General features: G+C 37.6%; 1 protein-coding gene across 1 annotated transcript; it reads right to left on the reverse strand.

The window, feature by feature from the left end:
• Nucleotides 1–249: 249 nt before the first annotated feature.
• On the reverse strand, nucleotides 250–3684 carry LOC149820738 (kinesin-like protein KIN-14O). Its single transcript, XM_089983838.1, has 10 exons — nucleotides 3568–3684; nucleotides 3043–3462; nucleotides 2787–2948; nucleotides 2588–2694; nucleotides 2283–2473; nucleotides 2039–2203; nucleotides 1727–1936; nucleotides 1545–1582; nucleotides 1303–1430; nucleotides 250–1162 (listed from the first exon to the last, which is right to left on the reverse strand). Exons 2-10 carry the CDS (start codon nucleotides 3116–3118, stop codon nucleotides 410–412), a joined length of 1830 nt encoding a protein of 609 aa, XP_089839964.1. The 5' UTR covers nucleotides 3119–3462; nucleotides 3568–3684; the 3' UTR covers nucleotides 250–409.
• Between the last annotated feature and the right edge of the window lie 10371 nt (nucleotides 3685–14055).

Genomic DNA, 14055 nt, shown 5'->3' on the forward strand with positions numbered 1-14055 from the left:
TGCTTTCGTCCTCGATTACGTCACATGGGTACTCCATTTTGGTCGTGTCGTGTCCCTTTATACATTACTAATTGAAAACTTGATAAAAATGGTCGTATCCCTGTATGGGAAGCCGTATCCATGTGACACAGGTCTTTGATTTTCAGTCCTATCTTGCTGTATTTAACCTCAGCCCTGCTGCGCCTTTCTTAAAGACTAGCAGACTGAAATTTCATAACAGTTAAATCTCTTCTGCTCTTAGATCAAGAATAAAAACTTGCTAACATGATATGATTGATTGATTATTGATTTTAAGTTACTATAAATCACTTGATACTGTACATACACTACTCACAGTTGAACCATTTCTGGAATGTTAATCTGCACTAATGAGATCTTGTGGCACTGCTGTTTCGTCTCTTCATCTTTGCTAGCAGTGACAGTCTGCTAAACTGGGGTAGCTAGAACCATGAATTAACTCCAAACAGTTGGGCATCGAAGAACGAATTAGCTTCTTGCCTTTTGATGGGAGACCAGATATTTCACAAGAATTTGGCCTATCAGTCATTCTTTTTCGCATATTGATATCAGAAAGGTTCCTTGTGTGTGAGATCGATGGAGAAGCAGACAATCTCTTGTTATGTGATGGCCTTGGAACTTTTGAGCTATGAATTGGCGTATCTGGCTGCATAGGATACAATTCTTCAGTATGAAGCTTCTTCGAATTAGATCGCAGTGATAACCCACTACGTAGATTTGACTTAAAATTAGATTCTGATTGGAAGAGAATCCGAGACCCCGATAACCGAAAATCTATTTCAGTCAGATATTTCATCCCTGATCTGTGCATTTTAGCTGCTTTAGCATCCCTCTCAGAAAGCTGTCTTTGTCTACTGCAGACGGTTGATGCCATAAATCGAGACACAGAAGCTGAGCCATTTCTAGCTGTGGACCTCTCAGAAGCTTTAGGACTCTCAAAAAGTTCTCTAGGAACAGTTAAAGGACTTCTCGGAGACCCTGTTTGATCTTCAAACCCATATCTCACTGAAAATATCTGTTTCTTTTCTCTTAACACGCATTCAAGTCTCTGGACATGGTCCCTGACCTTTTGGCAATCCTGCTCTGCATCTTTTATCTCTTGATCTAATTCTGCAGTCCGCTTTCTCCTCAGATTCTTCAACTCCTAAAAAGAATTTAAATGAATTTATGTAAGGTTCACGAATTTTATCGATGGCAAAATAATGAGAGGAATGTCGATTACTTTGCTTAATCACCAAATTTTAAGACTACAGCAAAGAAAATCAAAGTCATCACCAGAATTACCTCAGAGAGCTCCCTGTTGCACTCAACACCCCGTGCCCTTTGTCCAAAGTTCAGAGAGCATATGGTCTCACTAATGTCATCCTCCTTTGGATTAATGTGAATGACCATGAGAGCCTTTGAACCATCCCCTACATCATTCACAAAAGGAATTGTTATGAACAATTTTATCAACATTACACAGGTTTTGACTAAAGCAAACTTGCCAATGCGGGAAAGAGATTAGTGGGACCACACTAACATACCGAGTGAATCTTTAAGTATTTGAGTCAGCTTGCTGTTCCTGTATATAGTAGGAAAATTTAGTGGCAAACACTATATAAATGAACTACCATACCGTAATAGGAATTGATTGACAATCATGTTAAATGATGATTAAAGTCATGGTCATAAAACTAACAGAGCAGAAACAAGATAAAGAAATTACCTATAAGGAACATGATTATGCTTTCTTCTTAGAGCACAGATAACATCACCAAGAGCTGAAAGAGACAAATTTATTGCCCTTCCTTCGTCTAGAGTCTGCCCAGTGGCCCTTGTCTTCAACAGCCTCTCACTTCCTCCAAGATCAACCATCCACAATTTGCTTGAAATTGCTTTGCCACCCTCATCGCGGATAATGGTTAATCTAGTTAAGCTGCAGATACATGAATTGCCAACATAAATTTCTGACAGAAGAAATGTAAGCACCAATATGATAAAAAGATTGATGCAAAATTGCAACTAAATCAGGAGTCACCAGTGAGATCTGCTGGATGCTTCATTGACATTTGTCCAACACGTAGATCGGGATTTCCTCCCCATAAGATAACTCTTATTTGCTTGTGCGAAATCCGTCAATGGTATTTCAGTCAGACCATCGATCTCCACAGATCCATTTGAATCCGTTTGCATAATGAGACCACTATATAGCCAACCAACTTAAAATGAAATAAAGATTTCAGACCAAATAATCACTAGTAATAGAGATCAAATGTTTTTACCTTCTGGAGATACAAGCAGACCCTACTATTCTTGTAGGTAATTTATGTGCAAGTAGATCCTTTAGGTTTCCCATGTAAACCTCCACCATGCTCAATGAGAACTTGAAAGAAACTACGTTGTCAAGCGATGCTTGACCAAGGAGTGCCTTGATTGCTCGCGGAACAATGCCTGGACGATCCAGTGTTCCCTCCTGAACAATTCCTCAAATCCAACTGCAACAGTTAAAAAACTGACAGGCGAGAAAATAGCACAAAAGAGCAAGCAAGCAAAATCAAATGAAAGAAGCTTGTGATCTGCCCCTCACCATTGTGAAAGTCTTGCCAGTTCCAGTCTGTCCATAAGCGAAAATACATACATTATGACCGTCGAGCGCAGATCTGAGAATCGGCTCAACCTCACCAAACACATCTTCTACAGAAATTTCATAGGGTAACATTTAGCAATTACCAACTAGAACATCAGAACCCTAAAAGAAAGACTTCTAAAGTTTGGTCTTGGTATACCTTGTGATGCCTCATGAGAAAATACTCTGTCAAAGACGTAGTCTTTCTTCTTCCCCATCCCCAGGATCGAAACCTTCTCTGCTCGAGCAGTAATGTGTGCAGGTTTGCTTCTCTTTTCCATCTGTAAGAAAGGGCGAACGCGACAGAATACCCTGATGCTGCCTGAAACCAAAAAAATTGTTAAAGTGCTAATGCTGAAGAAGAATTTCTTCAAGATCACAAAGAAGGTCGTAAATTAGATCTCATATTTCACTACCTTTGAGGTCTAATAGCTTATTCAATGCTTCTCTCCTCTTCCCATCCAAATGTCTCTGTTGGGATCTCAATTCCATTACTTCTCCTGCAAAAGCAATCAACAGTAAGCCCAAAAGCCCATTACCTCAGTTGAGATCTTTATGCATGAATTCACTTCAAACTTGCCTTCAAGTTTTGAGATAGTTTCCTCCAATTCCTTCTTCTCGTGCTCAGGAACCAAACTTACATCCGTGAACACAGCTTGGCTGGGAGGAGAATCAGGAGACTCTGTCCCATCAAGCATTTCTGTAGACTCTCTTGATACCCCCAGAGTTGGAGGAAAATGCTGGGATGATTCATCCATGGAAAAGAATTTCACAAGGAGTTGGTCTTATGTCTACAATCCTCCCCCAGTCAGAGACCACATCAAAGACCAATAGGTCTGTTATGGAATCACAAAAACCATAAAAAAAAAAATCAATACCAACGTTACCTGTATGGAAAAAGGAAAATTGTTTGAATCTTAAAGGCTTGTGACGAATTAAACCTTCTCTCTAGTTGCAAAACATTCTTTCTTCTGCCTTACAAGCTCTGTTGAATATGCAATTATGCAGCTGGTTGAAGTCTTTAATACGTATCACTGTTTAAGACGGTCATTAGAGAAACGTTTGAGGAAACGCTCAAATATTAAATGAGACACCAACAAACCAAATTTGTAACAGATAAGAATCCAATGCACAAAAGACTGACACATAAGCCGAAGAAAATTAAAAAAAATCAAAAATTCACTTTGAATTTGTCGCAAAGAGCAGTGAAAATAATAGAACCTCAATTAAAATAACAATAAAATATGAGTCCATGACTTCACACGCCTCAAAGGAACAGCACAAGAGTAGGGTACGGGGAGAAAAAACAAGAACTGCCACTCTCTTGCATGTTCTACTATCTGACCCAGAAACAATTCTATATTGGCTAAAAGAAAAAATCCAGACCCAAGATCAAAATTTTGCATCTCCTACTTCATAAAAACTACCAAAGTGAAAAAAAATCAAGCAGAAAGATAAAAAAAAACTAGACCCCAAGATTAAAAAAAAAAAGCACAAACAAAGACATACCAACATCAAAATCTTGCATCTCCTGCCTCTATAAAACTACCAAAGTGAAAAAATCAAACAGAAAGATGAGAAAACTAGAGCCCAAGAAAGAAAATGCCTATATGACAGAACCCAAGCAAAGGTACCATTTTTATGTCTATCTGCAGACAGGATAAGAGTTCAGAACAAGGACAATGGTACACTTCAGAAGCATAGGGGGTCTTGTCTTCTGAAGAACCCTCAGAAAAGACCAAACAGAAAAATGGGACCATCTTTAACGACTATAAAGTATAAACCCCTCATAGAAAAGAAGAAGAGAGGAGTCAAGGTGGTGCATTTTTTTTGTCCAAATGAAGAAAAAGAGAGTGGGGACTTGACTATGAGACCACCTTGCTTGTGTCTCACTTGCAGAGTTTGATACTCCGGAGACAATGAAAGGAGCATCTTAGAGGACGACGGAAGCCCACCTTCATGAAAAGCCAAGTGGCTGGAACCAGCCGGAATTTCGCCGGAATCTTGGTGGGGAAGGGAGCTTTGGTGTGGGAATGATTAGTGCGGTCAGAGTGTGACAGGAAAAGATGGTTGTAAAAAAGAGGACATTATTTTTATTCTCGAAAAGTTCAAAAAGAGAGGTTTTTAATATTGAGAGTAGATAGTTACATTTTTGCCCATGCTTTTGGCCAGAAATCACCAAAGAAGTCTTTGCGGTTAAAGCTTAAAATTACCAAGGTAAACAATAATGAACTCAGATTAGGCTCCACTCTAGGCTTGGAACTACAACTGGCTCCAGTCAAATGTTAAGGTCTGGCTGACTTGGTCAGTTGACTGAAGTAAGGTGGCATGTTCAAGGATTAGATGATTTGGAGTCGGCGTTGACCGGCCCCGGCCAAGTCTTGGATGAACCTTGATTGAGTTTTTATGCCACCAAGCACGAGTTTTATGCTGCCAGGACAGCGACCCTAAGTGCCACAGGCAAAGCCAGTGCGGCTAGGTCTATGATCTTGGATGTGGTTTCTCATTGTAAATATATATATATATATAAAGAAGATTAAAATCAAGATCAAGCAGCCCAGTTGATCTAAGTAGGTTCGAGTGTGTGTGACTAAATAAGTCCAACCAAATTAAAGCCTTAGTCCTCTAAGACACCATGCAGATAAATTAGAGAATAAAAACAGAACTAGTTGATTTGTTAGCCATTTATTTTTAAAAAAATTCATAGTTAACGTGGGCTGACTATTTTCTAGCCAGCCACTGACTGAGAAATGGCCGGGCTTGTGTGTGACACTAGACCGGTCCGGTCATTTTCCAATCAGTGACTGGTCAAAAAATGGCTGCCATTCATATTTTTTTATATATTGTTTTTGGGTATTTTGTGGTAAAACCCGATTTTGGTTTTTTGTCATCTAAACAAGTCATTTAACTTGGTTTTTTGGCAAACCTCTTTTAACTTGGCAATTTGCTAAAAACTTGATTTTTAAGCAAAACCTGGTTTGTCGAAAAATCATGTTTTACCTTTGTCATCCAAAAAGGAGCCTGGCCAAAAAAAAAGAACAACCATGCTCATGAGCCAATCGGGGCACAATTCTCTCTCAAGAAACGTGCCATATAAAGAAATTAAGCCTATGATGAATAAACATCAATTTTCAATAATGTAACACATACATTTAAAAATGAAACGTATGTTGAACTTCCTTAAGGTATCTCGTGACCTTCATAATTAATGCATTTAAATTAATCATTTGTGTTAGAAAAAGTTGCTATAATTTTATGAACTTATATATGAAAGAATTTCACTCACCACAATTGCAAGCTTACTAAAAGCTACGTTCACTATAGGTGTTTACAATTAGAGACTCTTCAATCTGACCTATAGTAATTTTTCAAATAAATTTTTTGTTTTTTTTTTTTCATATTTGCAAGGAGAAGTGAGCTCCAAGATCAAAGACCTAACCGTGCTGGCTCAGTCTGACGTACTTATGGTTGTCTTACCCCTTTTCCTCGGGGATTCGACACGCTTCAGCTTGAGCAAGGGGTGACCCCATGAAAATTAAACCTAGACCACCTGCCTAGCAGACTGGGTCCCATCCCAAATAAAATAAAAAACTTTTATGTTCCAAAAAATGCTATTTTCAAGAACAATGGCAGCCAAATACCTTGGCCATTAAAAATGACACTGATTTCTTAAAAGTAAGCAAAGGCATTATCATAGTGACAAAAGTTTAAAACAGCAAAGTATTGGCAGTCAACACACTCAGAAGATTTTTGAAAATTTTGATAAATCATGCATTGTTTCTGTAGAATCTTGGCAATAAATAAATAAAAAATAAATTTTTTTACATAAAAATTATAAATAAAACACATTTAAAAACAAAAATCTCAGAGGTTTTCATGATAAATATCTGCTAAAAACATAAATATCATAATTTCTCGTGAGATTTTTATAAATCTCGCGATATTTGTCACAGAGCATTATGTAATAATATTAGCAAAATAAGGGTTTATAATAAAACATTAAGCACTAGAAAAATAGGAAAATGGACAAGGGGAGGCAAGTCTTGATGTCAACGGCAACCCACAAAATATGGTGGGAAACTCTCTTTTTTCTGACCGTTGGCCATTTAAAAACTCATACAACTACTCTCTATTCTAGGAATGAACTTTTAGTTGTAGAAATTTACTTCATTTTTATTTAACCTTTATATTTCAAAAAACAATATAAATGGCCCACTCCTTTCTTTAAGTGGGGTTTTGGAAGTTAAATTCTATGGAACTGAAGCAATCTAGATTCAACTTGTCCCCACTTCTCACTTGTTTTATAAGGGTGGATTTGTTACATGCTCACCTGGGGATCCCTCTTTCATGCGAAACGCGCACCCACATGGGGAAACTGCTTCCCCATTTGAGGGGCGGTGGTGTGACCTTATTTTCGTATGAAAATCACAGTTTCATATGAAAATTGTGGGGCGAGGTTGGTGAAGTTTTGTTTAGACCTTCATGGGAAAGAGGCCTTATTTCTGATGAAATTGAGACTCTTTACTATGTTTTGGGTTGAGGCAAGTCTGTTACACTCTCACTCAAGAGATGCCTCTTTTCTTTAAAAGAACTACTTTGGACAAAAAGTGCCCCCTCAGAGGTATGAACCCATTTTGACAGGAAAGTTGTTTTTTGCATTTATTACGTGGGTCTCACCATATATTTCTCATAGACATGTTTGTTTCACTCTTTGTCGATTAAAGAGCATGAAACACCTTCCTTCTCAACAACCCATCTTTTTTTTTTTAAGGCAAGCGGGGGTTAGGGGGGGCCATACCAAAACAACAGCCGCCCCATGTGACAGAGGGATTTGATCCTGAGCCTTCAGCTTGAAACAGGACCCTGCTTACCACATGGGATACCACCCAATTCCCCCAATTTTCTAGTAAATCCAAAGTATATCCTTCCTGTTTGAAACTTTAAAACTGTGTAAATTTGCTTTGCTGCCCAACATAAGATTCCAATTCCAATGATATGAATCAGAATTGCCAGAGGCCCTTTTCAATTCCTACTTTGAGAGCAAATGAGAAAACTAAATGAAGCCAATGAGAATCATTCTCACTCCAAATTTACTTTTACTAAAAACTCATTTTAAACACTCTCACATGTACCTAGCAAAAAAGTCGGGTCGGGTCGGGTCAGGTACTTGACAAAAATCATAACCTAAACCCGACCTGCATATTGCTGGGCTCGGTTTCGGCTCCACCCTAATATTATTTGGGTCGGCACTTTTTATGCTCCTACCCAAAAAATCGGATTTGGGCCAGATTGGCTATTTGATAAAATAGAGTCGAATTATTATTTTTAAATTTGAAAAATATATTCTTTTTTGTATATGTGAGTGAGCTTTAGCTCGACTCGGCTAGCTTACCACAAGAGCTAACTGAACTTGAACACCCTCTGTTCGGTTTGTTCAGCAGGCAAAATGTAGGCCATTAATGGACAAAGTTGTGGCCACAAAACAGTACCTCATGAAAATGAGTACAAGTCCTCTTCAATTAAGGTATTTTTTTTTTTTTGAGGGGGGGGGGGGGGGAGAAATTAGAAAAATACATAGGTTTTTTTTTTTGTCTTTTCTTTTATATATTCAAATTTGATAAAAAAAAATAACATATGTGGATTTCATATATTATATTGTAGTTGTAGGTGTTTCGAGTGGTAGCTTTCAAATATTTCATGTCATTGATTGTCTTTTATCATTGCCATCGTTCTCCTCACGTCATCGTTCACCTAAACCACCACCCAATGTTGTCAGTATGTATGGGTATCGGCTCTGTATGTTTGGCCAACGATTCATGAGAATAAGCCGATACCGATACTCAAGTGAATCATTTTGAATCGGTCAAAAAATAATTAAAAATATTACATGACAATCAAAATGTAACAAGTGTTAAAAACATTAAAATAATTTTAAGTATTTTTTTATATTTATTAAAAAATAATTGATTTAAGTGTAAAGTGTATTGATTTTTTCCCTGATACGCTGATACAATACCGATACATAAGGATATTGATAACATTGCTACCACCATCATCATCATATCCTCTTCATTCTCACCTACAAAACAAAACATCCACTGTGTTGTTGCTTGTCTCTGATCTTATATCCCAGTTTTTTTAAGCAGAGATCCTCGAATTAGAGATTTGAGGTTCTCTAGTCGGACTACCACCACCCCCAATTAGGGGTGGCAAAATCTGACATGACCCGTCAACCCGCCTCTTAGGCGGGTTCGGGTTTGGAAAAAATGAACCCGTTTAATAAACGGGTCGACCCGCCTAACCCGTTTATTAAACGGGTTGGGTTCGTGTTAGGGGTATGCCAACCCGCCTGACCCGTTTAATAAACGGGTTAGGCGGGTGGGTCAACCCGCCAACCCGTCAACCTGACCCGCCAACCCGACCCGCCAACCTGAGAACCCCTTTACCCGACCCAACCCATTTATTAAATGGGTTGGCGGGTCATGTCGGGTTACCCGTTTATTAAACGGGCTGGGTTCGTTTTTGCCACAGCCGACCCGTTTAATAAACGGGTCGGGTTCGGGTTGAGGTATGCTGACCCACCAACCCGTCGAGTCGACCCGCCAACCCGACACTATTGCCACCCCTACCCCCAATCGGTCTTGAAAACCTTGGTTTTGGGGGATTTGACCTAAAATGGGGATCTCACAATCTTGATTTTAAGATCTACTCTTAAGGAGGTTGGATCAAAACACTGAACCTGATTGTCTTTGGAGATTGGAGGTAATCAAACACAACCTTAAGGTTAAGATGGTAGGTTTGCAATAATCAAACATATGCATCATATATGATTAGGGGTGTCAATGGCTCGGGTCTGATTCGGACCCAGGTGGAAGCAGACCAGGCTCTGATTTTCGAATATGGTATTGAATCCGTACCTAATCCGACTCACCATAAGAGAAACCATACCCGAACCCGGTAAAAACTACATGAACCAGACCCGAGCCATACTCGATAAAATACTATTTTTTTATCATTTTTACATTGAAAAATTGTGGGTTTTAATTTGAAATTGGGTCGGGCCCGAGTCTGGTATAAAATTTCACAAACTATACTCGACTCCGTGTATTAATCAGACTTTGGGTTCTGAACTCAGGTCTTTTTATTTATCACCATACCCGGATCCTATAGGGTTCAGTCTGGTCGGGTCGACCCGGTGACACCCCTAATCATGATTACAAGCATAGCGACAAAAAGTTTATAATGGAAAAAAATCCATTCATTTTCTTTTTCTTGTGAGAAATTAAAAAATCTTGATAAAATATGGGAAAATTAGAGCTTAATTTAAAAACTAAAAAACTAACTAAAAATTCATTAAAAATACCATATTTGTGAGTATGATTACAAGAAGGGACGGTGGTCATGTGTTTGGATGAGCTCATGATGATGTGGGCGGTCCTGTTGGAAAAGTTGGACTGTTTGTATTTACTGGCTTTCGATGTGAAAGGTGAATAGGGACAGCTTTTCAGAAGAGAAAGCGAGGTTACATTTCAAAATAACGCGTTATTCTCTTTGAAACATTATTAACGGTTTGTAGGGTTATCATTTACTACCATTAATGCACATATCTGTGTCACACGGACACGGACACGGACGGTAGGCTGAGCCAGTGCGACCAGGTCTTCGTGTTGGATGCTGTTTTTTTGAGTTATAAATCCAAAAAAAGATCAAGGCACAATTTTTATTACAAAATTATAAAATAATATTTAGATTGCCATAGCATACTTATAGGAAGCTTTGGAAAACTCCACTTTCTTAGAAGCCTATTTCAAAGGCAGAAAACTCTGCTTTTTTCTAGAAAATGAGGAGAAACCTTGGAAAACTCGGATCTCCTTAATGGAAAACCCACTTCTTCTACGGTTCCCACATTGATTCCCCTTTGCTTCTTTAAAGTTTTTCTATCGCTTTTTACTTACTTTTTATATTTTTTAATTTTAAGAATATAGTTTTTTATAACAAGCTTGCATGGTGGTTTTATATAGTATTATATTTGTGTTTGTAGTTTTTATTTTCTTTTGCCCATTTCATATTGCTTTCTATGCATTTTTTTCTTCATTTTTCATGCACTTGCATAATCGCTTTATAACCATATCTCTTTATGATTCATACTAGTTTTTAGCACTCATTTTTTCAGCTTTCTCATATCCATTTCATTTCTTGGTAACTATTGACATCGTGTTTTGGTGCAAAGCATGTTATTAAAATACTGTGCAAAATAGTTTGAAATTAAATAATAATGATAATAATAGTAGTAGTGAGAGTAAATCATATTTGTGCAAGTTCTGATGCTGCTAGTTCTTCAAGATGAGGTATAATTTTTCTCTCTTTTTTGGATACTAAGGAAGAACCATTTCACTTTTTGGGCACGTTTGGAAGAAAGAAAGATGTAAGAAAAGTGATGCAAAATGAAGAATTTGTAGGGATTTTTCTACCCTTACAAAGGAAAGACCTTTTTGCCGAAAGAGTTTTTTCTAAAAAGTATACTTTTGATAAGAAATATTCCCCCATGCTCCTTTTTTTCCTTTCAAAACTTTCTAGCGAGGCAGACCTTTGCACAAAATAATAAAAAATTTGAGAGAGAGAAAAAAAGAAGGATTGAGTGTGTTTTAATGTTTTAATGTTTTAATATTTAAAGAGAAAAGGATAACATACATTGCTGGGGAAGGATCCCCTACGACCAACCAAAAGTCCAAGTTGGACAAAACTAATTTCTTTCCATTTTTTTTTTTTTTGCTTTTATAAAAAAGGTTGAAGGATCTTACAGATTATTGTCTCAAATTATTTAACGAAACCAATGTCTTCAGTATCCGTATCGGCCCTGGATCATTTGGCCATAGATCCAGGTGAATCGGCCAATACCGATACTCAAGTGAATCATTCTGAATCGGCTAAAAATAATTTAAAAATATTACATGTCAATCAGAATATGACATGTGTTAAAGCTATTAAAATAATATTAAAAATTAATTTTAAGTATTTTTTATATTTATTAAAAAATAGCCACTTCAGGGTGACTCATATCGATTTTATGTCGATAGGATACGTATCAGCTGATACACACCGATACTGACAACATTGAATTAAACAGTATTTGTTTAGTTTTTAGCGTGCCAAGAGCAGATTTGGCATCTACACCGTCCATTGCGTCATCCCATGACTTTATGCAATTTGTGGATGGTGAAAAACAAGCGAAAAACTTTATGCAATTTGTAGTTTTTATGTTTAGTTTTTCACTCTGTTTTTCTCATGCTACACAAATAAGCGAAAAACTTCTCATATCAAAAACTCTCATAGGCAAAACTTTCTTTAAGAATGAGAGTTTTTCTCTCAGCTTTTTCCTCGCATAAAAGAATGCACACCTATATCTTTCAAACTTATGACATACTCCACATCAAGTTGAGATTCAGGACTCGCCCCTACCAGATAAGTTAGCCTTAGCGAGCAAAATGAGTCAACCTTGAAACTAAGAAAAGGTTAAAAGAAACATAAAAAAAAAATACTTTTTTTTTATAGCCAAGCTGGGGTTTGGCATACCCTCACCAGTTATACAATTATACCATTGGGTTTTGAACTTGCACTGTCCCAACACAAGGTGACATAAGGAGCCCTGTTGGTAAAAAAATAAAATCCATACTTTACATGGAAAGCAGTTTATTTTTGGTTGGGTTAGGGTTGACCCCGACCTACCCATATAACTAATAACCGGGTTCGGGTTTGGGTTTTGTCTGGTCATGAAAATAGAATTTCAAATCCCTACCTGCATAATTTGAGAAATTTATTTTTATTAAAAATATATATATATATAATAATTGGGTTGGTTGGGTACCCAACAAAAAAGCCAAGTCGAGTGGAGTACCAAGCAAAAATCATGACCCAAACCCGGTCCACATATTGCTCGGATCGATCCTAACATTATTCAAGTTGACACATTCCACGCTCATGCTCGAGAATTCGAGTTTGGGTCGGGTCAGATGTCGATACAAACTGTCTCAGTGCCCTACTTGAACCCGAAACCCCTTGGTTATGATATTGTGACCTTGCTATCCTGCTCTCTTATATAATCGACTGATGAATCACTACCTTTGTTTAACATTTCAAGTATATCATATTGGGGACCCTTAGAAAATGCACTTCCACTGGTTCAGTTTTAATCTTTTTATATATTCCTACTTAACCAAGCTGGGGACTGAGGAGAGGGCAAGGCCTCTACTAATTTGGTTTATCTAATTGAGAATTTTGTGATGGAGCTTAAAGGAGACCCTGAAGGCTTGGAAGCTCACTCATTTTGTGATCTGTGAGAGCTGAGTCTACTGACAAAGTTCAACATATTCACAAAAATAGAGATATCGATCAGAAGTTATGGTCCATTTGAAGCATCAAAGATTAGGGGTGTCAATGGGTCCGCTTTAGTTCGGATCCAGGTAGAACCAGACTTGGACATGATTTTCGTGTATGGTATCGGGTCCAGGCCTAGGTCTAATCGGGTTCACTATAAGAGAAACCATACCCAGACTCGATAATAACTACATGAACCAGACCCGAAACCATACCAGGTAAAATAATATTTTTTATCATTTTTACAATGAAAAATTTAAGGTCTTAATTGGAACTCAGGCCAGGCCTGGGTCTGATATAAAATTTCAAAAACTATACCCGGATCCATGTACTAATCAGACTTTTAGGTCTGAACCCGGGTCTTCTTATTTGTCACCATACCCAGACCCTATAAGGTTTGATCGTGGTAAGGTCCGGGACGCATTGATTGGTGCAAGTAACATGCAAGCATGATGACCTAGTCCATTGAGAATTAGAGCTCATGCATGGGACCCACCTTAGTAGTGGTGCTTAAGGAAAAGTGGACCCTACGAAGCTAGCTAGCCTGGCCTAGCCTAGGCAATTGATGGATGGTACCTAACTCCACTCGGAATTTCTCATGAGATTTTGATAACTTTTATTTCTTGCCATGCTCGCTATGTCGTTTCCAGGATCAGGTTCGATTCAATGTTCGATACGATAATAACCTGAATCAGATTTTTTTTAATAAATATAAAAATGATTAAAATTGATTTTGAATATGATTTTAATGATTTTAACAGTGTCACTCCGATTGACATAAAATATTTTTAAATTATTTTTTAGCTGATTCAAAACGATTTAGTTGAGAATCGGTATGGGCCGATTCACCTTAATTCAGGGCCGATACTGATAACATTGGTTCGGATTCTTGACTACCATCTTGGTCCATGTGGGTTGATTTGAGCTTGTTGGTCAACGAGGCAAGCTACTCAGACTGACAAAAATGATCTAGAACAAAAAAAAAATTAAATATTTAATTAAAAAAAAAACTGGTTCGGATGGAGGAACGATAAAGTGTGATTCTATACTTTTAA

Source organism: Nuphar pumila, chromosome 12 (genome assembly GCF_984573655.1).
Source record: "Nuphar pumila chromosome 12, dmNupPumi1.hap1.1, whole genome shotgun sequence".
Taxonomy (NCBI): Eukaryota; Viridiplantae; Streptophyta; class Magnoliopsida; order Nymphaeales; family Nymphaeaceae; genus Nuphar; species Nuphar pumila.